Below are 27,918 nucleotides of genomic sequence, written 5' to 3' on the forward strand. Positions count from 1 at the left end.
TGAAAGGAACAAGGATAGAACGTTAACATATGAATGTCAGCAGGATGGCAGGAAAAAAAACATTAATATCAAATTCTTCATCCATTTTGTGTTGTGTTCTCAGTGCATGCATGGACGACAACTGGCCTGCTCAGGTTGTCCCGCAGAAGTAAGAAGCTTGCCTCTCCCGAGCTGGAGTTTTGGGCTCCTGACACGCCCATTCTTATCTCTAATCTCCACCTGTAAATCCCGGCGGGGCAGGAAGTGGACGCACAAAGCCAAGGGAAGAAGCGGCGAGGGTGTCGCCAGAAGGGCAACAAATCAAGAATGAAAACAATGGCCGGCGAGAGAAAGTTGGGATATATTTGAGACGAGGAGTTTCAAGGTGAGGTAAATTACCGGCGCTGTATTCAGCTGCCACAGCACGTCGAGCGATTGATTGCCTATTAAATGATCTATTAAGCAAACAAGGCGCCAGCGCTACTATATCAGGCCGCGATCAATGCGCTTCAAAAAGTGAACAGCATGATTGCGAAATGACTTTCCCCCGATGTAGGATTTAAGCTTTGCCCTCTCCGAGTCTTACAGTAAATCCCTTTTTCCAGCCTGACGTCCACTTTTTCGACGCGGCTCTCCTCTATCAGCGCGGGATGTTTCAGTGTGCGGTTGCGGCGCCAAATAGATCAGCTCAGAGCCAGAGAGCCAAATCTAATTTGTGAGGTTATCACTGTCAATTCTCGGCCTGCAGCGACACTGAAATACGGGCCGTCGCCCGACGGATGAAGAACATTTCGGCCTGAACTTTATTTCGACATCAGACTGTGGTGAGAGAAAGTAGCTAAAATGCCGGCGTGAAATGATAGCGTGTTGAGGTTTGAAATGATGACACAGGATGACTTATCATCCTTGTGAGATGGCGCCAAGTATCAAAAACCATAATTTTAGGCTTTAATCAAACATAATTTGCTAAAATGCTAGCATTAATCATTAGCATGCTAACATAGGAGAAGTTAACATACTTCTAAGATGGCGCCAAGTATCAATAACCATGATTTTAGGCTTTAATCATACAAAATTTGCTAAAATGCTATCATAAAAAATTAACATGTCAACATAGGAGAAGTTAACATACTTCTAAGATGGCGCCAAGTATCAAAAAACATAATTTTAGGCTTTAGTCAAACAAAATTTGCTAAAATGCTAGCATGAATAATTAGCATGCTAACATAGGAGAAGTTAACATACTTCTAAGATGGCGCCAAGTATCAAAAAACATAATTTTTGGCTTTAATCAAACAACATTTTCTAAAATGCTATCATAAAAAATTAACATGCTAACATAGGAGAAGTTAACATTCTTCTAAGATGGCGCCAAGTATCAATAACCATGATTTTAGGCTTTAATCAAACAAAATTTGCTAAAATGCTATCATAAAAAATTAACATGTCAACATAGGAGAAGTTAACATACTTCTAAGATGGCGCCAAGTATCAAAAACCATCATTTTAGGCTTTAATCAAACAAAATGTGCTAAAATGCTGGCATAAATAATTAGCACGCTAACATAGGAGAAGTTAAAATACTTCTAAGATGGCGCCAAGTCTCAAAAAACATAATTTTAGGCTTTAATCAAACAAAATTTGCTAAAATGCTAGCATAAATAATTAGCATGCTAACATAGGAGAAGTTAAAATACTTCTAAGATGGCGCCAAGTATCAAAAAACATAATTTTAGGCTTTAATCAAACAAAATTTGCTAAAATGCTAGCATGAATAATTAGCATGCTAACATAGGAGAAGTTAACATACATCTAAGATGGCGCCAAGTATCAAAAAACATAATTTTTGGCTTTAATCAAACAAAATTTGCTAAAATGCCAGCATAAATAATTAGCATGCTATCATAGGAGAAGTTAAAATACTTCTAAGATGGCGCCAAGTATCAAAAAACATAATTTTAGGCTTTAATCAAACAAAATTTGCTAAAATGCTTGCATAAATAATTAGCATGCTATCATAGGAGAAGTTAACATACTTCTAAGATGGCGCCAAGTTTCAAAAAACATAATTTTAGGCTTTAATCATACAAAATTTGCTAAAATGCTATCATAAAAAATTAACATGTCAACATAGGAGAAGTTAACATACTTCTAAGATTGCGCCAAGTATCAAAAAACATAATTTTAGGCTTTAATCAAACAACATTTTCTAAAATGCTATCATAAAAAATTAACATGCTAACATAGGAGAAGTTAACATTCTTCTAAGATGGCGCCAAGTATCAATAACCATGATTTTAGGCTTTAATCAAACAAAATTTGCTAAAATGCTATCATAAAAAATTAACATGTCAACAGAGGAGAAGTTAACATACTTCTAAGATGGCGCCAAGTATCAAAAACCATAATTTTAGGCTTTAATCAAACAAAATGTGCTAAAATGCTGGCTAAAATAATTAGCACGCTAACATAGGAGAAGTTAAAATACTTCTAAGATGGCGCCAAGTCTCAAAAAACATAATTTTAGGCTTTAATCAAACAAAATTTGCTAAAATGCTAGCATAAATAATTAGCATGCTAACATAGGAGAAGTTAAAATACTTCTAAGATGGCGCCAAGTATCAAAAAACATAATTTTAGGCTTTAATCAAACAAAATTTGCTAAAATGCTAGCATGAATAATTAGCATGCTAACATATGAGAAGTTAACATACTTCTAAGATGGCGCCAAGTATCAAAAAACATAATTTTTGGCTTTAATCAAACAAAATTTGCTAAAATGCCAGCATAAATAATTAGCATGCTATCATAGGAGAAGTTAAAATACTTCTAAGATGGCGCCAAGTATCAAAAAACATAATTTTAGGCTTTAATCAAACAAAATTTGCTAAAATGCTTGCATAAATAATTAGCATGCTATCATAGGAGAAGTTAACATACTTCTAAGATGGCGCCAAGTTTCAAAAAACATAATTTTAGGCTTTAATCATACAAAATTTGCTAAAATGCTATCATAAAAAATTAACATGTCAACATAGGAGAAGTTAACATACTTCTAAGATGGCACCAAGTATCAAAAAACATAATTTTAGGCTTTAGTCAAACAAAATTTGCTAAAATGCTAGCATGAATAATTAGCATGCTAACATAGGAGAAGTTAACATACTTCTAAGATGGCGCCAAGTATCAAAAAACATAATTTTAGGCTTTAATCAAACACAATTTGCTAAAATGCTAGCATTTATCATTAGCATGCTAACATAGGAGAAGTTAACATACTTCTAAGATGGCGCCAAGTATCAAAAAACATAATTTTAGGCTTTAATCAAACAACATTTTCTAAAATGCTATCATAAAAAATTAACATGCTAACATAGGAGAAGTTAACATTCTTCTAAGATGGCGCCAAGTATCAATAACCATGATGTCAGGCTTTAATCAAACAAAATTTGCTAAAATGCTATCATAAAAAATTAACATGTCAACATAGGAAAAGTTAACATACTTCTAAGATGGCGCCAAGTATCAAAAAACATAATTTTTGGCTTTAATCAAACAAAATTTGCTAAAATGCCAGCATAAATAATTAGCATGCTATCATAGGAGAAGTTAAAATACTTCTAAGATGGCACCAAGTATCAAAAAACATAATGTTAGGCTTTAATCAAACAAAATTTGCTAAAATGCTATCATAAAAAATTAACATGTCAACATAGGAGAAGTTAACATACTTCTAAGATGGCGCCAAGTATCAAAAACCATTATTTTAGGCTTTAATCAAACAAAATTTGCTAAAATGCTATCATAAAAAATTAACATGTCAACATAAGAGAAGTTAACATACTTCTAAGATGGCGCCAAGTATCAAAAAACATAATTTTAGGCTTTAATCAAACAAAATTTGCTAAAATGCTATCATAAAAAATTAACATGTCAACATAGGAGAAGTTAACATACTTCTAAGATGGCGCCAAGTATCAAAAAACATAATTTTAGGCTTTAATCAAACAAAATTTGCTAAAATGCTATCATAAAAAATTAACATGTCAACATAGGAGAAGTTAACATACTTCTAAGATGGCGCCAAGCATCAAAAACCATAATTTTAGGCTTTAGTCAAACAAAATGTGCTAAAATGCTAGCATAAATAATTAGCATGCTAACATAGGAGAAGTTAAAATACTTCTCTAAGATGGCGCCATGTATCAAAAAACATAATTTTAGGCTTTAATCAAACAAAATTTGCTAAAACGCTATCATAAATAATTAGCATGCTAACATGGGAGAAGTTAACATACTTCTAAGATGGCGCCAAGTATCAAAAACCATAATTTTAGGCTTTAATCAAACATTTTCTAAAATGCTATCGTAAAAAATTAACCTGCTAACATAGGAGAAGTTAACATACTTCTAAGATGGCGCCAAGTATCAATAACCATGATTTTAGGCTTTAATCAAACAAAATTTGCTAAAATGCTCTCATAAAAAATTAACATGTCAACATAGGAGAAGTTAACATACTTCTAAGATGGCGCCAAGTATCAAAAAACATAATTTTAGGCTTTAATCAAACACAATGTGCTAAAATGCTAGCATAAATGATTAGCATGCTAACATAGGAGAAGTTAACATACTTCTAAGATGGCGCCAAGTATAGAAAAAACATCATTTTAGGCTTTAATCAAACAACATTTTCTAAAATGCTATCATAAAAAATTAACCTGCTAACATAGGAGAAGTTAACATACTTCTAAGATGGTGCCAGGCATCAATAACCTTGATTTTGGCTTTAATCAAACACAATTTGCTAAAATGCTAGCATTGATAATTAGCATGCTAATATAGGAGAAGTTAACATACTTCCAAGATGGCGCCAAGTATCAATAACCATGATTTAAGGCTTTAATTAAAACAAAATTTGCCAAAATGCTAGCATCAATAATTATCCTAACACAGGGAAGTTAACATACTTCTAAGATGGCGCCAAGTATTAAAAAACATGATTTTAGGCTTTAATCAAACAAAATTTGCTAAAATGCTAGCAAAAAATAATTAGCATGCTAACATAGGAGAAGTTGACATACTTCTAAGATGGTGCCAAGTATCAGAAACCCTGATTTTAGGCTTTAATCAAACAAAATTTGCTAAAATGCTAGCATAAATAATTAGCATGCTAACATAGAGAAGTTAACGTACTTCTAAGATGGCGCCAAGTATCAAAAAACATAATTTAAGGCTTTAATCAAAACAAAATTTGCCAAAATGCTAGCATAAATAATTAACATGCTAACATAGAGAAGTTAACATACTCCTAAGATGGCGCCAAGTATCAAAAAACATGATTTTAGGCTTTAATCAATCAAAATTTGCTAAAATGCTAGCATAAATTGTTAGCATTCTAACATAGGAGAAGTTAACATACTTCTAAGATGGTGCAAAGTATCAAAAACCATGATTTTAGGCTTTAATCAAACAAAATTTGCTAAAATGCTTGCATAAATAATTAGCATGCTAACATAGAGAAGTTAACATACTTCTAAGATGGCGCCAAGTATCCAAAACCATAAATTTAGGCTTTAATCAAACAAAATTTGCTAAAATGCTAGGATAAGTAATTAGCATGCTAACATAGAAGTTAACATACTTACAAGATGGTGCCAAGTATCAAAAAACATAATTTTAGGCATTAATCAAACAACATTTTCTAAAATGCTATCATAAAAAATTAACATGCCAACATAGGAGAAGTTAACATACTTCTAAGATGGCGCCAAGCATCAATAACCTTGATTTTGGGCTTTAATCAAACACAATTTGCTAAAATGCTAGCATAAATAATTAGCATACTAACATAGAAAAGTTAACGTACTTCTAAGATGGCGCCAAGTATCAAAAAACATAATTTTAGGCTTTAATCAAACAAAATTTGCTAAAATGCTAGCATCAATAATTATGCTAACATAGGGAAGTTAACATACTTCTGAGATGGTGCCAAGTATCAATAACCATGATTTTAGGCTTTAATCAAACAAAATTTGCTAAAATGCTAGCATAAATAATTAACATGCTAACATAGAGAAGTTAACATACTCCTAAGATGGCGCCAAGTAACAAAAAACATGATTTTAGGCTTTAATCAATCAAAATTTGCTAAAATGCTAGCATAAATTGTTAGCATTCTAACATAGGAGAAGTTAACATACTTCTAAGATGGTGCCAAGTATCAAAAACCATGACTTTAGGCTTTAATCAAACAAAATTTGCTAAAATGTTAGCATAAATAATTAGCTTGCTAACATAGAGAAGTTAACATACTTCTAAGATGGCGCCAAGTATCAAAAAACATGATTTTAGGCTTTAATCAATCAAAATTCGCTAAAATGCTAGCATAAATTGTTACCATTCTAACATAGGAGAAGTTAACATACTTCTAAGATGGTGCAAAGTATCAAAAACCATGATTTTAGGCTTTAATCAAACAAAATTTGCTAAAATGCTAGCATAAATAATTAGCATGCTAACATAGAGAAGTTAGCGTACTTCTAAGATGGTGCCAAGTATCAAAAAACATCATTTTAGGCTTTAATCAAACAAGATTTGCTAAAATGCTTGCATAAATAATTAGCATGCTAACATAGAGAAGTTAACATACTTCTAAGATGGCGCCAAGTATCCAAAACCATAAATTTAGGCTTTAATCAAACACAATTTTCTAAAATAATAGCATAAATAATTAGCATGCTAACATAGAAGTTAACATACTTATAAGATGGCGCCAAGTATCAAAAAACATAATTTTAGGCATTAATCAAACATTTTCTAAAATGCTATCATAAAAAATTAACACGCCAAGATAGGAGAAGTTAACATACTTCTAAGATGGTGCCAAGCATCAATAACCTTGATTTTAGGCTTTAATCAAACACAATTTGCTAAAATGCTAGCATTGATAATTAGCATGCTAATATAGGAGAAGTTAACATACTTCTAAGATGGCGCCAAGTATCAATAACCATGATTTAAGGCTTTAATTAAAACAAAATTTGCCAAAATGCTAGCATCAATAATTATGCTAACATAGGGAAGTTAACATACTTCTAAGATGGCGCCAAGTATCAAAAAACATGATTTTAGGCTTTAATCAAACAAAATTTGCTAAAATGCTAGCAAAAAATAATTAGCATTTTAACATAGGAGAAGTTAACATACTTCTAAGATGGTGCCAAGTATCAAAAACCATGATTTTAGGCTTTAATCAAACAAAATTTGCTAAAATGCTAGCATAAATAATTAGCATGCTAACATAGAGAAGTTAACGTACTTCTAAGATGGCGCCAAGTATCAAAATCTATGATTTTAAGTTTTAATCCAATACAATTATATACTACCAAAAAAGGTTAGCACGCTAATGTTGGCATGCTAACACAGGATGAGTTAACATACTTCTAAGATGACGCCAAGTATCAAAAGCCATGATTTTAGGCTTTAATCAAACAAAATTAGCTAAAATGCTAGCATTTATAATTAGCAAGCTAACATAGAAGTAATTAACTTACTTCTAAGATTGTGTCGAGTATAAAAAGCCATGATTTTAGGCTTTTATTAAAGATAATTAAATACTACCATAAATTGTTAGCACGCTAATGTTGGCATGCTAACACAGGATGAGTTATCATGCTTGTAAGATGGTGCCAAGTATCAAAAACCATAACTCTATGCTTTAGTCAATCGAAATTTGTTAAAATGCTAGCATAAATAATTAACATGCTAATATACAAGTTAGCATACTTCTAAGATGGCGCCAAGTATCAAAAACCATAATTTTAGGCCTTAATCCAACAAAAGTTGCTAAAATTTTAGCATGAATAATTAGGATGCTAACCGAAGAAGTTAACATACTTCTAAGATGGTATCAAAATCGATCATTTTTAGAAATAAACTCCAAAAATCAGCATGCAAATTTTAATATGATATAGGAAAGGTTAGCGTACTTACAAGTTGGCACCAAGTATAAAAAGCCATGATTTTAGGTTGATACAAAAGAAAATAGCAAAAATGCCAGCATAAAAAGACAGCATATTACAGATAAAGAACATTTCGGCCTGAACTTTATTTCTACAGCAGAAAAGTATTTCCACTCTGGTGTTCGGTCTATCACAGCATAATCCTGGGGGCGTCCATCTAGATTGTTCTAAAGTACAGTATGCTCTCTGTATATTATTCCTTAGATTCATCACAAAAAGGTCTAAGATTGAACATTTTGATGCGCAGATACGTCATCGCAGATGGAAAGTTTAGTCTCAGAGTTGTGGTCAAAAGTTTCCATACACTTGTAAAGAACATAATGTCATGGCTGTCTTGAGTTTCCGATAATTTCTACAACTCTTGTTTTTTTGTGACAGAGTGATTGGAACACATACTTGTTGCTCACAAAAAACATTCATGACGTTTAGTTCTTTTATGAATGTATTATGGGTCCACTAAAAATGTGACCAAATCTGCTTGGTATACATTCCCAGAAAAATTGTATGTAAATCATCAAAAACACTTTCCGTTCTCCGAGTTCCCAGTGAACAGACAAGAGGTTGTCTTTGTTGTAACAAGCCAAATGCTTGTAAAATTCCATTGTGTATGATGGGAGGAAATGGGAGGGGCTATGGATTTTTATCCAAGCTCGATCCAGGACTAGCACAAGCCCGAGGCATCTTTTTCTTTTGTGTTAATGTGACCGAAAACAATGGCTGTTTACAAACCCCCCCCCCAGTCTGCTGACATGCTAGCAGAGTAATAGATTTTGTGAGATGGCGCCAAGTATCAAAAACCATAATTTTAGGTTTTAATCAAACACAATTTGCTAAAATGCTAGCATTAATCATTAGCATGCTATCATAGGAGAAGTTAAAATACTTCTAAGAAGGCGCCAAGTATCAAAAAACATAATTTTAGGCTTTAATCAAACAAAATTTGCTAAAATGCTATCATAAAAAATTAACATGTCAACATAGGAGAAGTTAACATACTTCTAAGATGGCGCCAAGTATCAAAAACATAATTTTAGCCTTTAATCAAACAAAATTTGCTAAAATGCTAGCATGAATAATTAGCATGCTAAAATAGGAGAAGTTAACATACTTCTAAGATGGCGCCAAGTATCAAAAAACATAATTTTAGGCTTTAATCAAACAAAATTTGCTAAAATGCTAGCATAAATAATTAGCATGCTATCATAGGAGAAGTTAAAAAACTTCTAAGATGGCGCCAAGTATCAAAAACATAATTTTAGGCTTTAATCAAACAAAATTAGCTAAAATGCTAGCATAAATAATTAGCATGCTATAATAGGAGAAATTAAAATACTTCTAAGATGGCGCCAAGTATCAAAAAACATAATTTTAGGCTTTAATCAAACAAAATTTGCTAAAATGCTATCATTTTAGAAACAGCTGTTGTTAGGTTAACAGGGAAAGTCCAAATAAAAAGAGGTGGTGTACAATCTTTCGTACAATCAGGCGGCTCTCCTCAAATTGAGCCAAATTGAATTCTGTCTCTGTTTAATTCTTTGCTTCTTGTCTTGTTTAATAGATTTCATCAGTGTTTGAACCTGACGTACATACAGCAATGTTAATATTTGCTTCTATGTCCCTTGGCAAGTTTCACTGCAATAAGGCGTGTTTGGTGGCCATCCACAAGCTTCTGGTTGAATTTTTGACCACTCCTCTTGACAAAATTGGTGTGGTTCAGCAAAATTTTGGGGGTTTTCTGACATGGACTTGTTTTTTCAGCATTGTCCACACGTTTAAGTCAGGACTTTGGGAAGGCCATTCTAAAACCTTCATGCTAGTTCAATTTTTGTTTCATCTGACATCACATGGACAAAGGTAAGACTGTGGAGGGGGGTGGCCTGCAGGCCTGCAGCGAAGCGAGGTGTGCCAGGACTAGCTTCGAGATCAGCAACAGGTTTGTAGATGGCACACCCGGGCTCGCTTATCTAATCACCTGTCGCTCTGTTAAAAGGCAGCAGCCGGGGAGGAGAGAGGAGGTGGAGTTGGAGCACGAGCGAGTGCGAGACAGAGATATACTGTCATGTCATTTCATGTCATGTCAGGATCTGTCATGTCAGTTCCTTTCAGGGTAGAGAACACTGTTTTATTTTGCAATAAATGGTCTCTGATGTGCTATTCAGCAATTGTTTTTGCATTGGTCTGGTTGGCTCTCGCTCGTGCTCCAACGCCACCTCCTCTCTCCCTTGCTGCCTTTTAACAGAGCGACAGGTGATTAGAAAAGCAGGCCCAGGTGGGCCATCTACGCACCTGTCGCTCATCTCGAAGCCGGTCCTGGCACACCCTGCCTCGCTGCAGGTCAGCAGACCACGCCCCCCTCCACAAAGACCTTCTGGAGGAAAGTTCTGTGGGCATACATACAGTCAGTGGTGTGCCCTCAGGGCTTTCACTGCTGGAATAACATAACCAGAAATCATGATCATGATTAAAGATTATTTTTAATTTTTTTTATTTTCCCTAAATATCTAAAAGTACTCATATTCTCTTCATGTCATATTATGCTCCTTCCAATATTGTTGTTTTGAGTTTTAGTTTGTATCCAATCAGAATTCCGCTATCTTTTGTTGCCATGCTGTACCAAATCTGCCCGGGGCCTTCAGAATCAACAATGCGGGCATCCGTGCACTGTAAGTGAACAAGCACATACAGTTGATAGATAATTGCGATAGCCTATCAGATCACGAGTCGTTGTCAGTAAGGCCTTCTGGCTGGCCGTACATTCAACGTGACATTTACGCGCCCTGTGATTGGATACTCACCGGGATCGTTAGCGGATGAATTTGGGAACACAGACAGTTGATAGACAGTTGCGGTAGCCAATCAGATTACAAGTTACCTATCTAGGTAGCCTGATGTTAACGAGACTGTGATTGGATACTCACTTGTTATTCCAAAGTGAGTATCCAGTCACAAGTTGCAACTTAGCGGGAAGTGTTGACCCACAAAGAAGGAGAACAAAACATTGATTAGGTGGCAGATATATATTTGCAAGGCCATTTTCAAGAAGGATATTTAAAGAGAAACTACATCTTGTGAGACGATGTCGGCGATGAAATGGGGAGATGCTCGCCATTTCCACTCGAACAGCCGACTACGAGAGATACCACCGGCTTATGCGGAGTCGAATGGGTTCTACAGATTGTGGGTTCAAATATATTATTTATTTATTTTTTCACGTCGGGCAGCTGGTCAGGATGCCACCCAAACGCTTCCCGAGGGAGGTCTTTAGGGCACGTCCAATCCGCAAATGTGTCTAGAACTCGGCAGCGTAACCGTGTAATACTCTTCCATATCTGTAGGTAGCAGCCGGTAGCTAATTGCTTTGTCGGCGCAAATGGTTTGTCGAGATCACAATTTGTGGGATGCAACGTGCAGGTAAAAAGGTATCCAACAATTAAACCAAAAAACAAATAAAAGGTGAGTGCCGCTAAGAAATGGCATTGGAGCTTTGGGATGGCTATGCAAAACGAAGCTAAAACTGAACTGGTTGCGAAGTAAACAAAAAGAGAATGCTGGACGACAGCAAATACTTGCAATGTGTGGAGCAGATGGCGTCCACAAAGCACATCCATACAGGACATGACAATCAACAATGTCCGCACAACTGAAATAGTCTTGATTGCGAAAACAAAGCAGGTGCGGGGAATAGCGTTCAAGGAAGACATGAAACTACGACAGGAAAATACCAACAAAAGAGGAAAAGCCACTAAAATAGGAGCGCAGGACAAGAACTAAAACACGACACACAGGAAAACAGCAACAAACTCACAATAAGGTGGTGACAGTACACCTACATTGAGACAAGATCTATAGTGATGCATGCTTGGTTATGGTTTGAATTCATATCCAACAGTTTTAAGAACGACTTTTTATTGTCAATATCAGCAACTTAGTTTCATTTTTTCATAGATTTCTGCTGGTGGTGTGCTTCGGGATTTTTTTCAATGGAAAAAAATAAGCCATGGCTCAGAAAAGGTTGAAAAACACAAATGTAAAAACTGAGGCGTGAGGCAATGATACTGAACGGTATCATTGCCTCACGATTCGAATACAAATCGAATCGAATACGTTGTGTGATTCAGAATCGATTCTCATTTAAAAAAAAAAAAAATCGATTTAGTTTTTTTTTGTTTTATCAATCGAACAAACCACTACACATCAATACCATAACAATGCAATCCAATTCCAAAACCAAACCTGACCCAGCAACACTCAGAACTGCATGAACAGAGCAATTGAGAGGAGACACAAACACGACACAGAACAAACCAAAAGTAGTAAAACAAAAATAAATATTATCAACAACAGCATCAATATTAGTTATAATTTCCGCATAGCAGTGATTAAAAATCCCTCATTGACATTATTGTTAGACATTTATAAAAAAAGAACAATAGTGTCACAGTGGCTTACACTTGCATTGCATCTCATAAGCTTGACAACACACTGTGTCCAATGTTTTCACAAAGATAAAATAAGTCATATTTTTGGTTCGTTTAATAGTTAAAACAAATTGACATTATTGCAATCAGTTGATAAAACATTGTCCTTTAAAATTATAAAAGCTTTTTTTTTTTTTTTCTACTACTCTGCTAGCATGTCAGCAGACCGGGGTAGATCCTGCTGAAATCCTATGTATTGAATGAATACAGAATCGTTTTGAATGGGAAAAATATCGTTTTTGAATCGAGAATTGCGTTGAATTAAAAAAAATCGATATATTATCGAATCGTCACCCCAAGAATCGATATTGAATCGAATCATGGGACACCCAAAGATTCGCAGCCCTACTGAACGGCATTCTATATCAGACGTTATGAATGCATATCTCCACAGAGGTCTCGTCCATCCAGGGTGTGTTCCATCATGGTGGACCTATTCCTCAACCGAGTTCTCGTGGAGAACAATTGGGACCAGGACGAGCTCAACACGGAGCGGGAAATCAGCGGGATTCTGGAAAACCGCATCGTCCTGCTGCTGTTTGCCAGCGCCGAGTGTGACAGGTGCTGGGAGTTTGTGCCTGTTCTGAACGACTTCTTCAAGCGCTTGAAGGACCCCGCTTACATTGAATACCCCCGACTGCTGGCGCTCATCCATGTCAGGTCTCTGCCTGCTTCTCTCCATGTCATTACTTCATCACACCAGATGAGCTCAGGTGCATTGGCTTGATCCTTTCCAATCGCCTCTCTGCAGCTTGGACCAATCAGAGGAGCAGCAGAGGAAATTTCTCAAAGAGATGCACAAGAAGGTTCTGTTTTTGGCCTTTGAAGACCCTTACAGAAAGTAGGTGGACGGAGGGGAGGGAGCCATGTCTCGTTGCATAATACGTATAATTGTGATCAAAATGATTCAACCCCCACAACATTTTGGTGTTTTAGCAAGTTGTGAATTATATTTATATAGCGCTTTTCTCTAGTGACTCAAAGCGCTTTACAGAGTGAAACCCAATATCTAAGTTACATTTAAACCAGTGTGGGTGGCACTGGGAGCAGGTGGGTAAAGTGTCTTGCCCAAGGACACAATGGCAGTGACTAGGATGGCGGAAGCGGGAATCGAACCTGCAACCCTCAAGTTGCTGGCACGGCCACTCTACCAATCGAGCTATGCCGCCCCAAGTTGTACATTTATTCCGTATTTTGTTTATAGTCATATCAAATAAAGATGTGTCAAATAGACCAATGCAACTTCATGACATTTGCAGCTAATATATCCTGGTAGGAAATAGAATTCATAATGCCTTGAACGCGCTGGATATTCCCGGTACCTGAGGCAGAGAAACAGCCCCAGAGCACGATTGACCCCCCCACCATGCTTAACAGTAGGAAAGGTGTTCTTCTCTTTGTAAGCTTCATTTTTTTCTCCTCCAGACATAACGTTGATTCATAGGCCCAAAGAGTTCCAGTTTTGTCTCATCACTCCATAGAACAGTTTCCCAAAACCTTTGGAGTTTGTCCAGATGATTTTTGGCATACTGGAGTCAATTTTCTTGTGCCTGGTAGTCAGAAGTAGGGTGCACCTGGGAGTTATGGCATGGAGGCCTTCATCTCGTAGTGCGCGCCTTATTGTCTGGGACGAAACCTGCGTCCCCCCCTCTGCAATGTCCTGTTGTAGTTCCTCAGCTGTTTTTCACCACTGTACGCTTCAAATACCAGACAGCAGTTGCACACAGCATCCTCTTTCTACCACGCCCAGGTAGTGTTTCCACTGTGCCTTTAGCTTTAAACTTGTGAATTATGCTCCCAACGGTGTCTCTTGGAATGTGTAATGTCTTTGCTATTTTCTTATATCCATATCCTTTCTTATGAAGAGAAATGACCTCCTCTCTTGACTTCTTTGACCACTCCCTGGACTTCACCATGTTGCAAATACACCATTGACCATCTACAAGAAGCTGAGCGTCACAGTCTTTTTTTAATCAGTTTAATTGTTGCTCGTTATGGTTCTAATCACATCTACAGGTGTTTTTTAACACCCGATTGAAAAGACATTATTCAAATTCTGTTCTTAAGAGTTATGATCTTCAAGGGGTTGAATAATTTTGTCAATGAGATATTAAGAAAAATGTCCTTTTTTGGTATTTTGTAAAATACAGTGTTACAATTTAAGTTGCATTTGTCTATTTGACACATCTTTATTTGATATGACTATAAACAAAATCCGGAATAAATGTCCAACTTGCTAAAACACCTAAATTGTGTGGGGGTTGAATAATTTTGATCACAACTGTACCTTTTTGCTATTCTTTTTGTGGCTTTCAGAGAACTCCAGGCCATGTTTAAGGTGAAAGAGGTCCCTACTCTGGTGGTCCTTCGCCCCGACGGCTCGGTCCTGTCCCCGAATGCCGTGCAGGACATTTGCCGCTCGGGCTGCCGGTGTTTCCGCGACTGGCAGGAGTCGTCGGAGCTGATCGAGAGAAGCTTCATGCTGAACGAGGAGTTCGACAACCTGAATATGCGCACCGCCAGCGACCCGGTGAGGAGGCTGAAATATAAGACGGAGGATGACAAGAGGAAAAAGAGATGGTGGAGGTTATGAGGGCATACTTGCCAACCTTGAGACCTCCGATTTCGGGAGGTGGAGACGTGGTCGGGGGTTGGGCGAGGGGCGTGGTTGGGGTGGGGAGTTGTTGGGGGTGTGGTTTAGAGGGGAGGAGTATATTTACAGCTATCCATCCATTTCCTACCGCTTATTCCCTTTGGGGTCGTGAGGGGTGTTGGTGCCTATCTCAGCTACAATCAGGCGGAAGGCGGTGTACACCCTGGACAAGTCGCCACCTCATCGCAGTATGTGTAGAAATCTTTATAATTGAATCACTTGTTTATTTTTCAACAAGTTTTTAGTTATTTTTATATCCATCCATTTCTACCACTTATTCACTTTTGGGGTCGCGGGGGGCGCTGGTGCCTATCTCAGCTACAATCGGGCGGAAGGCGGGGTACACCCTGGACAAGTTGCCACCTCATCGCAGTATGTGTAGAAATTTTTATTTATAATTGAATCACTTGTTTATTTTTCAAGAAGTTTTTAGTTATTTTTATATATTTTTTTCCAAACAGTTCAAGAAAGACCACTACAAATGAGCAATATTTTGCACTGTTATACAATTTAATAAATCAGAAACTGATGACATAGTGTTGTTTTTTACTTTTTTATCTTTTTTTTTTTCAACCAAAAATGCTTTGCTCGGATTAGGGGGTACTTGAAATAAAAAAATGTTCACAGGGGGTACATATCTGAAAAAAGGTTGAGAACCACTGCTCTATTGTGGGAAAGTGGACGTGAAAACAGGCTGTCGACACGTCACTTGCGTCCGCCGGTTGAGAACCACTGCTCTAAAAGCTGTAGATGTTATTGTCACATATGCCTGCACAGTAGATAGCAATATTGTCCTGTTTAAGAGTGTCACAACATTGCTGTTTGCGGCAGACAAACTGCTTTACGGCAGACGAAAACGTGACTGCTGTTGTTGTGTGTTGTTGCCACGCTGGGAGGACGTTAATGAGACTGCCTAACAATAAACCCACATAAGAAACCATGAACTCACCCTCGATCATTCTACAGTTATAACGTCATTGGGCAGGCATTCTGTTTATATTGTTGGGAAAGCAGACGTAAAAACAGGCAGTTGACACGTCACTTGGGTCCGCCGGTTGAGAACCACTGCTCTAAAAGCCGTAGATGTTATTGTCACATATGCCTGCACAGTAGATAGCAATATTGTCCTGTTTAAGAGTGTCACAACATTGCTGTTTATGGCAGACAAACTGCTTTACGGTAGACAAAAATGTGACTGCTGTTGTTGTGTGTTGTTCCCGCGCTGGGAGGACTTTAATGAGACTGCCTAACAATAAACCCACATATGAAACCAAGAACTCGCCTTCGATCATCCTACAGTTATAACCTCATTGGGCAGGCACTCTGTTTGTATTGTGGGAAAGCGGACGTGAAAACAGGCTGTCGACACGTCACTTGGGTCCGCCGGTTGAGAACCACTGCTCTAAAAGCCGTAGATGTTATTATCACATTTGCATGCACAATAGATATGAGTATTGTCCTGTTTAAGAGTGTCACAACATTGCTGTTTACGGCAGACGAACTGCTTTACGGTAGACGAAAACGTGACTGCTGTTGTTGTGTGTTGTTGCCGCGCTGGGAAGACGTTAATGAGACTGCCTAACAATGAACCCACATAAGAAACCAAGAACTCACCCTCGATCATTCTACAGTTATAATGTCATTGAGCAGGCACTCTGTTTATATTGTGGGAAAGCGGACGTGAAAACAGGCTGTCGACACTTCACTCAGGTCCGCATGGAGCTGGAGGGGGCGTGGCCTCCAGCTCCACCTGAATTTAGGGAGATTTTCGGGAGAAAATTTGTCCCGGGTGGTTTTCGGGAGAGACGCTGAATTTTGGGAGTCTCCCGGATAATCCGTGAGTGTTGGCAAGTATGTAAAAGGGAAAGCTGGCAAGACAAAGAAAGTGCAAGCTTGAAAAGAAGGATGTAAAGGAGGAGAGGAGTAAACCGTAGGAGGTGTGTCAGAAAAGTTCCAGGATCATGTCTAAGATCAGACGGCGTTTGCTTTTATTTAATCAGAATCAGAGGTACTTTAAGAATCCCTGAGGGGAAATCAAGATTTTCAGCACAATCCCATTCAAGAGCAGACAAACATTACAGGGAGACAGAACAAGATCCTTGTGGTAAAGAAGGAGCTGAGCCGGAAGGCAAAGCTCTCAATTTACTGGTCGATCTGCGTTCCCATCTTCACCTATGGTCATGAGCTTTGGGTTATGACCGAAAGGACAAGATCCCGGGTACAAGCGGCCGAAAGGAGTTTCCTCTCCCTTAGTTAAGATGTGACTTTAAGGTTTTACTACTTACGTATAAAATACTACAGGTCTAACTCTCCAAGATTTCTCATAGTCATCATTGTCACTGTCACTGACGTCCCACTGGGTGTGAGTTTTTACTTGCTCTGTACCGAGTATGTCGTTGTGGTTTGTGCAGCCCTTTGAGACACTTGTGATTTAGGGCTATATAAATAAACATTGATTGATTGATTGATTGATTGTTAAAGTTAAAGTACCAATGATTGTCACACACACACACACGAGGTGTGGCAAAATTATTCTTTGCATTTGACTCATCACCCTTGATCACCCCCTGGGAGGTGAGGGGAGCAGTGAGCAGCAGCGGTGGCTGCACCCGGGAATCTTTTATGGTGATTTAACCCCCAATTCCAACCCTTGATGCTGAGTGCCAAGCAGGGAGGTAATGGGTCCCATTTTTATAGTCTTTGGTATGACTCGGCCGGGGATTGAACTCACAACCTAGCGATCTCAGGGCAGGCACGAGATGAGAAGTTCTGCCATCCGGGGGAGCTCAAACTAAAGCCACTGCTCCTCCACACCGAGAGGAGCCAAAAGAGGTGGTTCGGGCATCTGGTCAGGATGCCACCCGAACGCCTCCCTCGGGAGGTGTTTCGGGCACGTCCGACAGGTAGGAGTCCACGGGGAAGACCCAGGACACGTTGGGAAGACTATGTCTCCCGGCTGGCCTGGGAACACCTCGGGATCCCCCACGAAGAGCTGGACAAAGTGGCTGGGGAGAGGAAAGTCTGGGCTTCCCTGCTTAGGCTGCTGCCCCCAAGCCCCGACCTTGGATAAGCGAAAGAAAATGGTTGGCTGGATGAGAACAGGATCGCTTGTAACAAACGCACCCAAATTATCCGGGTGTTGCTGCCACTACACAAATTAAGGAGTCACGGGTTGGACCTGATATTCAGCTGGGAACGACTAAAACAATAAATAAACACAAGACATATACAGTGAGGCAAAAAAGTATTTAGTCAGCCACCGATTGTGCAAGTTCTCCCATTTAAAATGATGACCGAGGTCTGTAATTTTCATCATAGGTACACTTCAACTGTGAGAGACAGAATGTGGGGGAAAAAAAATCCAGGAATTCACATTGTAGGAATTTAAAATAATTTATTTCCAAATTATGGTGGAAAATAAGTATTTGGTCAACCATTCAAAGCTCTCACTGATGGAAGGAGGTTTTGGCTCAAAATCTCACAATACATGGCCCCGTTCATTCTTTCCTTAACGCGGATCAATCGTCCTGTCCCCTTAGCAGAAAAGCAGCCCCAAAGCATGATGTTTCCACCAACATGCTTCACAGTAGGTTTGGTGTTCTTGGGATGCAACTCAGTATTCTTCTTTTTCCAAATACGACGAGTTGAGTTTATACCAAAAAGTTATATTTTGGTTTCATCTGACCACATGACATTCGCCCAATCCTCTGCTGTATCATCCATGTATCCATTTTAGTATAAACTCAACTTGTCGTGTTTTATATATATATATATATATATATATATATATATATATATATATATATATATGTATATATACATACATACATATATGTATTTATTTTTAGATTTAGAGGTAAAAAGCCTGACCAGGGCTCAGAAAATCTGCAAAGACTCCTCCCACCCCCACCAAAGACTCGAGAAAGAGGTTCCGCAGTCTCCCATAGCAGAAACTCGACGTTCTGTAAAAGCTTCTTCCCTCAGGCCATAAAACTCTTGAACGCATCATAATAATTCTCTCAATTCCCCCCAATAATGGATCAACTCGCTGGAATATAAAGACAATATAACATAAGCCTGGTTTCATATGCAAAAGTGCAATAAATTTATCTGTACAGTCATCTATTGACTTAAATCTGCATCTTATTGCTCTTTTATCCGGCACTACCACGAGCGAATGCAACCTAATTTCGTTCCTACCTGTACTGTAAAGTTCAAATTTGATTGATAATTAAAAGAAGTCTAAGTCTAAATTGATTGCTCCCATTTGGAAGCGAAAAAACAACTAATGTATTCTTTGTCTCTCATAATGATGGTGAACAATAGGCAAAATTCCCCCAGCCTAAAAAGTGCAGTTCCCCTTTAAAAGACACAACAACACCAGCATGGATTTTAAAATTAACCACACTGACTAATACCTGCCTACACGGCGCTTCTACCACGGAGCGTCTGTCCACATTTACACAATTATGAAACCAGGATAAAACCCAACAAAACACGAGGAAAACATTTCTATTAGAATAATTGGACACATTTGCAGATGACCTCGGGATCCACACTTCCCAGACAAATATGGCTTCTATTGAATGCATCCTGCTGCTAAAATGATGTGCACCATGATGACACTTGGGATGTTTCCTTCGAGTCTTTCCGGTCATTTGTTCTGCCCCAGCTGACTCTACTATCAGTTTGATTGACCACTGATAATATGCTGCCGCTTATTGCAACTTCATCTGGAGTTCTCTATGCAAAGCTGGATCAAGACTTATAGATTGGGTGAGCGAGGGCTGCTGTCAGGGCAGATGGAAAATAAGTTGTCGAAACAGAAACTTTAATTCGAGCAAATTCATATACGCCGAGGATCATCTGCTGCGGTAAAACAAGACTACCGACCGTATACAGCAGGGGTGTCAAACTTGCAGTCTGAGAGCTATTTATGATCTGCAGGCCCATATTTTGTGATCCTCTCTTCAACTTCATAGTTTAGTGTTATTCCTGGGCGGCTAATTGGTAATTGCGGGGCCCTGAGAGCACGGGCCCCATCGGAGAGCACGGCTGGGCCCGCCCCAGGCCACCCCACCCAAGTCAGCTGCCACAGGACCACCTAGCACAAGGCCACGGGAACCACCCACCCTACCTGCAGGGAATGGAATAGAACAGACAAGCCAGGGTAATGTCTGCTCGCGGAAAAAACTAAATCATCATTTACGATTTGACTCCCTCAAATAGCCTTGATGCAACAACAGGAGCAGGCTGTTCTGAAAACATCCCCCCGAGGACTCCTCAATGATGGACGCTTTTGACCTCCCTCCTCAACCGCACTTGGAGTCGAACGTTTGCTTGCATGCAGAACGGCCCCAGGCCTATGGACACTATACCAACACACCCAAAACAGTGGGCATATAAGCACCCCACCCCCACCCCACGCCTTTACCACCACTTGAGTACCCTTCGGGGTGATGGACGGCTGGTAGCGTTTTATAGCAGCAGGTCGACCTCCAGGGCCCCAACTCCCTCTCCCACTGTTGCGAGTTGTTGTGATTATATGTAACATGTTTATGTGTGCATGGCATAGAGGGTTTTTTACCACTACAGACTGGGCCCCCTTAGGAGCCCATTCTTGATTGTATTTTTTTGCCCAGCGTTTTACCTTTTCCCCATCTTTTACGGGGGCACCTTGTGGTGACCCATCAGTGTTCCTGTTCTGTAACCCTGTACACTGTTTGTTTGTCTAATCATGAACGGGTTTGTGCTGAAAACATAGTTTTGTTGTACTTGTGCAATGACAATAAAGTCCTATCCTATCATAGGGACTCCAACAATGGAGATGGAACAACCAGCAAATGCCCTGCCAAATCTTCCCCCTGAGGCAGGAAAAAATAAATAAATAAATAATAATAATAACACAAAAAAAAAAAAATAATAGTAAATAAAACAATAATAATTATTAAAAAACAGAAATATAACAACTGTGATATAAAACTATATATATATATATATGTATATATATATATATATATATATATATATATATATGTCTTGATTGGATTATCCAGAGAATAGTGCTCGATACCGTAGTAGAGCGCAATATGTATGTGTGGGAAAAATCACAAGACTACTTCATCTCTACAGAACCGTTTCATGAGGGGTTCCCTCAATCATCAGGAGATTTTAATGGAAGCATTCACATACAATGGTTTATATAGGGCATAGAGTGGGTGGGTACAGGCAGGCGTAGGGGCGTGGTGATTGGCTCATGTGTTACCTAGGAGGTGTTTCCGTCAGTGGCGGCATGTTGATATTATGTATCATCCAGACCTGTCATCCCTCAACAAGCGCAGTGAAATCATTTCAACATGTCGCCACAGACGGAAACACCTCCTAGGTAACACATTTTAATGCTTCCATTAAAATCTCCTGATGATTGAGGGAACCCCTCATGAAACTTCTGTAGAGATGTAGTCCTGTGATTTTTCCCATACATACATACATATATATATATATATGTATATATATATATATATATGTATATATATATATATATATATATATATGTATACATATATATATATGTATACATATATATATATATATGTATATATATGTATATATATATATATATGTATACATATATATATATATGTATACATATATATATATGTATATATATATATATATATATATATATATACATATATATACATATATATATATATATATATATTAAAAGAAGATCACAGACACGCTGACACACAAGGTCACTACCCCAGCAGCTGGCCGACTTGCAGAACTGCGGAATACCTTGCAGGGCACCAAGCTGCCACAATAGATGCGGGAACTAGACCTAGCAGACCCCAACCAAGACAGGCATTCGGAAGGAATGGACGGCAGGACCTAACTCTCCTAACCCTTAATCATTTTCAATCCACTTTGTATCTTTTTTTATGATGTTGCCCCTGTTGTTTTAATTGAATTGTTGTTTTACTTCACCTATATTTTGTACAGCGCTGTGTAATTTTATCTGTGAAAAGCGCTTTATAAATAAAATGTACTTACTTACTTACTTACTTACTCCAGCGGTCCTAGAGGTAAATTTAATTTTAAGACCCCTGGTCTATAGAATCGCTTAAAATACAGTTTTACAGTTGAAGATATGAACTGGTGGGAAAAAAAATCTGCCACTGGCAGAACAGCGCCCTCACCTGGCTGAGACCATGCTCAGATCAGAATGTAATTTGTTTGTGTTTGCTAACAGCCTCGTATTGTACGTGTCAAATTGTGTTTTTGAGATTATGATGGTACAGATGGAGGGGGAATCTTGGAGCCCTGATTCTGTCCCACTGTTGCCCCTGGTGGTAGGGAGTGGTATTACAATGTCTATTCATCTAAGTCGATTCAAATATGTAAAGTGTATTTAAAACTGGTTGCAGGTACTGGTACTGGAACTTAAGCGTGCATGTTGAGTTTGTAAGACAAACACTAAACAGTATGCATGTTGTCAACTTAATTAAATATACATGTATATATATTGTCCATTATTGCTGGTGTTGTTACTATGAATTGTGTGTAGCAAATAACTGTTGACAGGTATGATCAGGAGAAGATCTTCATTATTTTATCACTTGAAGTCACCTGTATCTTGGCTAAGGGTCAAAGATGGGATTAACATATAGAGAACACATCAAGATAAGCGGCCTAAATTATTTGTTTTTGTTTAAAAATATATATATACAGTGTATATATATATATATATATATGTTTTTTTTGTTTTGTTTTTTCAAAAAAAGTTCCAACAAATTCAATATAAAGTGACCGGACTAGGAATTTAAATAATCACATGACCTGTCACCATGTACTTTTATTATAACTTCCCTACTTCAGAGTGTAAAGTAGAAATGAACTGATAAACATATTTACTACACATTATCATCAGTGAATAAAAGAAAATACATCATTATTATGATTATATTATTATTAGTGCATCTTCTGGGAGTTAAGTCTCCACTTGTCTTTAAAAATGAGTGATGGCCCTGTTTCTAACTTTAATCAAGTTTTTTTTTTTGGTTTTGTTATTAATTTTAAATTTGTCCTGTTCAGTCACTCAGGCAAATAATATTGTTGATGTGTTGGTTATTATTTCATTCTGCTGTACGGATGTACTTTACAAAGCAGAAGTGTGGGATAGTTCTCTTTTTATCTTAGTTTTACATTCATTTTTTTATCATTTGGATATTGTAATAAAAACTGGTTGTCCTCACATTTGCTCCAGATAAATTCTCTCAAAACGGAAACTCTGATAATTGCTCCCGATAAAAAGATCCCCCAGATCAAGAACTCCCTGGGTGCTGTGGGTGCATCTGTTAAAAGCAGCCTCAGAAACCTTGGGCTTGTGTTGGATCAGTCCATGTCTTTGGAGGGTCACTGTTGTCAACTGACCAAAAACTGTTTTTATCACCTCAGAAATATTTCTTAAGTGAGAAATTTGCTGTCATTTCGTCTCGCATTGACTCTTGCAATTCTCTCTTCACTCTCTTCACTAAGTCAACGCTGAAGAGACTTCACACTGTACAAAATGCGGCTGCCAGACTTTTGACCGGTGCGTCCATATCACCCCCGTTTGATCCAGTCTTCATTGGCTTCCAGTTCAATTTCGCATTAACTTTAAAATTTTAGTCCTGAAATTCCGTGTGTTGCATGGTGGGGCTCCTCAGTACACCACCTACTGTTCAGGGTGCAGCCTCCGATCTTCAGGCCAGGGTTCTACTAAAGATCCCGAAAATTCGTTTCAAAACCCGTGGAGACCTGGAGTTCCAGGCTATACCTTCCTGACTCTGGAGCAATTTGCATCAGTCCCACCGCGATCTCGGCTGTGTTTAAAAAACATTTGAAAACTTCTCTTTTTAGTAAAGCTTTTAAAGTTAAAGTTAAAGTACCAATGATTGTCACACACACACTAGGTGTGGTGAAATTTGTCCTCTGCTTTTGACCCATCACCCTTGATCACCCCCTGGGAAGTGAGGGGAGCAGTGGGCAGCAGCGGTGCCGCGCCCGGGAATCATTTATGGTGATTTAACCCCCAATTCCAACCCTTGATGCTGAGTGCCAAGCAGGGAGGTAATGGGTCCCATTTTTTTATAGTCTTTGGTATGACTCAGTTTGAACTCACAACCTACCAATCTCAGGGCGGACACTCTAACCCAGGGGTGCCCATTACGTCGATCGCGAGCTACCAGTCGACCGCAGGGGGGTGTCAGTCGATCTCCAGCCAGGCTTTTAAAAAAAATAGACCTAAAAATTAGTGATCATCAATCTTCACCAAGACGTCACTTAAATGACATTCACGGTCCCGGAGGGTCTTGTGAGATGACGCTGGCTGCTGCAAGATCATTATTATGAAAATATGACCGAGAGGAAGGCGAGAAACACTTTTTATTTCAACAGACTCTCGCGCCGTACCTTCCGTCAAAACTCTAAAGGCCGACTGCACATTTCCTATCTTCACAATAAAAGCCCTGCTTCATGCTGCCTGCGCTAACAAAATACAGAGTCTCGGAAAACTGGCGTGCACAAGCTTTCCGAGACTCTTATTTTGTTAGCGCAGGCAGCATGAAGCAGGGCTTTTATTGTGAAGATAGGAAATGTGCAGTGGGCCTTTACAGTTTTGACGGAAGGGACGGTGAGAAAGTCTGTTGAAATAAAAAGTGTTTCTCGCCTTCCTCTCTGTCATTTTTTCATAATAATGAACTGGCAGCAGCCAGCGTCATCTCACAAGACCCTCGGGTGCCGTGAATGTCAATCAAGCAAGCTACGGAATTTGCCGCCAATGTTTTTCTTGTAAAGTGTATGGAAGCTGGATGAATTAGATGCCAAAAACCAACCACTTTCATGTGGTATTGTACAAAAAGGACAACTTTTTTTCTCCTCCATTTGAAAATGTGGGCGCTATCATCATTACTGTCTGATTCCAATCAATGCAAGTCATCAGAATCAGGTAATACACCAACTTATATTCTTGTCTTTGTGAAAGAAAGACATCTATATGTGTTACACATGCTTGTATTATCATTAAACACATTTAACTTGTTTACAAAAATGTCTCTTTCATAAATAAATAAATATAAATGATATATATAAATGAGGTAGATCCCCTCGAGTTGGTCAATTGAAAAGTAGCTCGCCTGCAGAAAAAGTGTGGGCACCCCTGCTCTAACCACTAGGCCACTGAGTAGGTAGTTATCGCACCTTTTTAGCTGTCAATTTTAAATCACTTTTTATCCCTTTTATGGTGTTGCCCCTGTTGTTTTAAATTGAATTGTTGTTTTACTTTTCTTATGTTTTGTGATTTTATCTGTGAAAAGCGCTTTATAAATAAAATGTACTTACTTACTTACTATTTGTGTCGTTGTGGCTTGTGCAGCCATTTGAGACACTCGTAATTTTGGGCTATATAAGTAAACTTTGATTGATCGATTGATATTTCCTGGGGATGCAAATGGCACCGATTCAGCGGAATGACCCTTATACGTTCAACGTTGTGCACGAAGACACCACATTTCTGTCCACAGTGAGCACCTTGTCTCACCCCCACCCTCCCAGACACAGCAGGAGAGGGTGAAGCGCTGACAAAAAAGAAATAGGAGCGAACAACAATCAAGGTGAAGGAGGCACACAGTTTGAGAGTGGACGTGATTTGAGGAGACAGCCTTGGAAATGATTCAAGTCTAGGAGATAAAAGTGAAGAAAAAAGGCTGTTCTCTTTTTTGACTTTGCCCCTGCGAGGTGGAGGTAAGCAAGAATGAGGATTATCAGATTTAACAGCGAGCGAGACGTGCCTGTGTGATTAATGGCCGCTGTACGGGGATGACAGCGCGGAGACTCATTAGTTCATTTCAAACAGTGCTAGTGAAAGCCACGGCAGTAGCTCTCCGTCACGGTATTCTACTCATTTTGTTTGTTGGTAAACCACCTCAGTCTGGTGTTCCGTGGGAGATTATGTCATTTCCCCTAGCTGGGTTAAAAGTATTTTTTGCCCAACCGGTAGTTATAATCCGCAAATAATGTGCCGTTGTTGAGTGTCTGTGCTGTCTAGTGCTCTGCAGAGTAACTGTGTAATACTCTTCCGTATCAGTAGGTGGCAGCAGGTAGCTAATTGCTTTGTAGACATCGGGAACAGGGTTTGTCGTAATCACAACATGCAGACGACAGTAGGAGGAAGCATACAGGTAAAAAGGTATCTAACGCTTAAACTAAAAATAAACAAAAGGCTACGAAAATGGAAAAAACGCTAAGAAAAGGCATATAAGCTTAGGGATAACTATGAAAAAAGGAAGCTATAAACTGTACTGGCTGCAAAGTAAACAAAATTAGAATGCTGGACGACAGCAAAGACTTACAGCGTGTGCAGCAGCAGATGGCGTCCACAAAGTACATCTGTACATGACATGACAAGCAACAACAAAATAGGAGCGCGAGACAAGAACTAAAACAATACACACAGGTGGTGACAGTACACCTACTTTGAGACAAGAGCTATAGTGATGCATGCTTGGTTATGGTTTGAATTCATATCCAACAATTGCGAGAGCAACTTTATATTGTCAAAATCAGCTGCTGAGTTTCATTTTTCGTTTTCTGCTGGTGATCCAGAACTCCCTGGGTGCTGTGGGTGCATCTGTTAAAAGAAGCCTCAGAAACCTTGGGCTTGTGTTGGATCAGTCCATGTCTTTGGAGGGTCACTGTTGTCAACTGACCAAAAATTGTTTTTATCATCTCAGGAATATTTCTAAAGTGAGAAATTTTCCGTCAAAATTGGATCTCGAAATGATCATTTACGCGTTCATTTCGTCTCGCATTGACTCACGCAATTCTCTCTTCACTCTCTTCAGGAAGTCAACGCTAAAGAGACTTCACACTGTACAAAACGCGGCTGCCAGACTTTTGACCGGTGCGTCCATATCACCCCCGTTTGATCCAGTCTTCATTGGCTTCCAGTTCAATTCCGCATTAACTTTAAAATTTTAGTCCTGAAATTCTGTGTGTTGCATGGTGGGGCTCCTCAGTACATCACCTACTGTTCAGGGTGCAGCCTCCGATCTTCAGGCCAGGGTTCTTCTAAAGATCCCGAAAACTCGTTTCAAAACCCGTGGAGACCTGGAATTCCAGGCTATACCTTCCTGACTCTGGAGCAATTTGCATCAGTCCCACCGCGATCTCGACTGTGTTTAAAAAACATTTGAAAACTTCTCTTTTTAGTAAAGCTTTTAAAGTTAAAGTTAAAATACCAATGATTGTCACACACACACACTAGAATTTGTGTGTGCTGGACGACAGCAAAGACTTAAAGCATATGGAGCAGCAGATGGCGTCCACAAAGTACATCCGTACATGACATGACAAGCAACACCAAAATAGGAGCGCGAGACAAGAACTAAAACAATACACACAGGTGGTGACAGTACACCTACTTTGAGACAAGAGCTATAGTGATGCATGCTTGGTTATGGTTTGAATTCATATCCAACAATTGCGAGAGCAACTTTATATTGTCAAAATCAGCTGCTGGGTTTCATTTTTCGTTTTCTGCTGGTGGTGGGCCTCGAGATTTTTTCAATGAAAAAAATGTGCTTTGGTTCAGAAAAGTTTAAAAAACACTGGTCTAGAGATCGACAGAGTAACCGTGTAATACTCAGTAGGTGGCAGCAGGTAGCTAATTGCTTTCTAGATGTCAGGAACGACGACCTTTTGTTTGTCGTGATCCCGATATGAAGGCGGCAAAGGGAGGCAG

General features: G+C 38.8%; 1 protein-coding gene across 4 annotated transcripts in view; it reads left to right on the forward strand.

The window, feature by feature from the left end:
- The window catches only part of nxnl1 (nucleoredoxin like 1), a 40,968-nt gene continuing 13,050 nt past the window's right edge, over positions 1-27,918 (forward strand). The window contains exons 1-4 of one of the 4 annotated variants that reach the window (XM_061880538.1): positions 127-364; positions 12,876-13,141; positions 13,233-13,322; positions 14,798-15,011. In XM_061880538.1, the coding sequence (XP_061736522.1) occupies positions 12,906-13,141; positions 13,233-13,322; positions 14,798-15,011 (540 nt within the window). In that variant the 5' untranslated portion in view covers positions 127-364; positions 12,876-12,905. Of the gene's footprint in view, positions 365-12,875; positions 13,142-13,232; positions 13,323-14,797; positions 15,127-25,749; positions 25,920-27,918 lie in introns of those variants that run through there. The other 3 variants (XM_061880537.1, XM_061880534.1, XM_061880535.1) reach the window with 3 other exon arrangements.

This window comes from Nerophis ophidion, linkage group LG20, assembly GCF_033978795.1.
Source record: "Nerophis ophidion isolate RoL-2023_Sa linkage group LG20, RoL_Noph_v1.0, whole genome shotgun sequence".
Taxonomy (NCBI): Eukaryota; Metazoa; Chordata; class Actinopteri; order Syngnathiformes; family Syngnathidae; genus Nerophis; species Nerophis ophidion.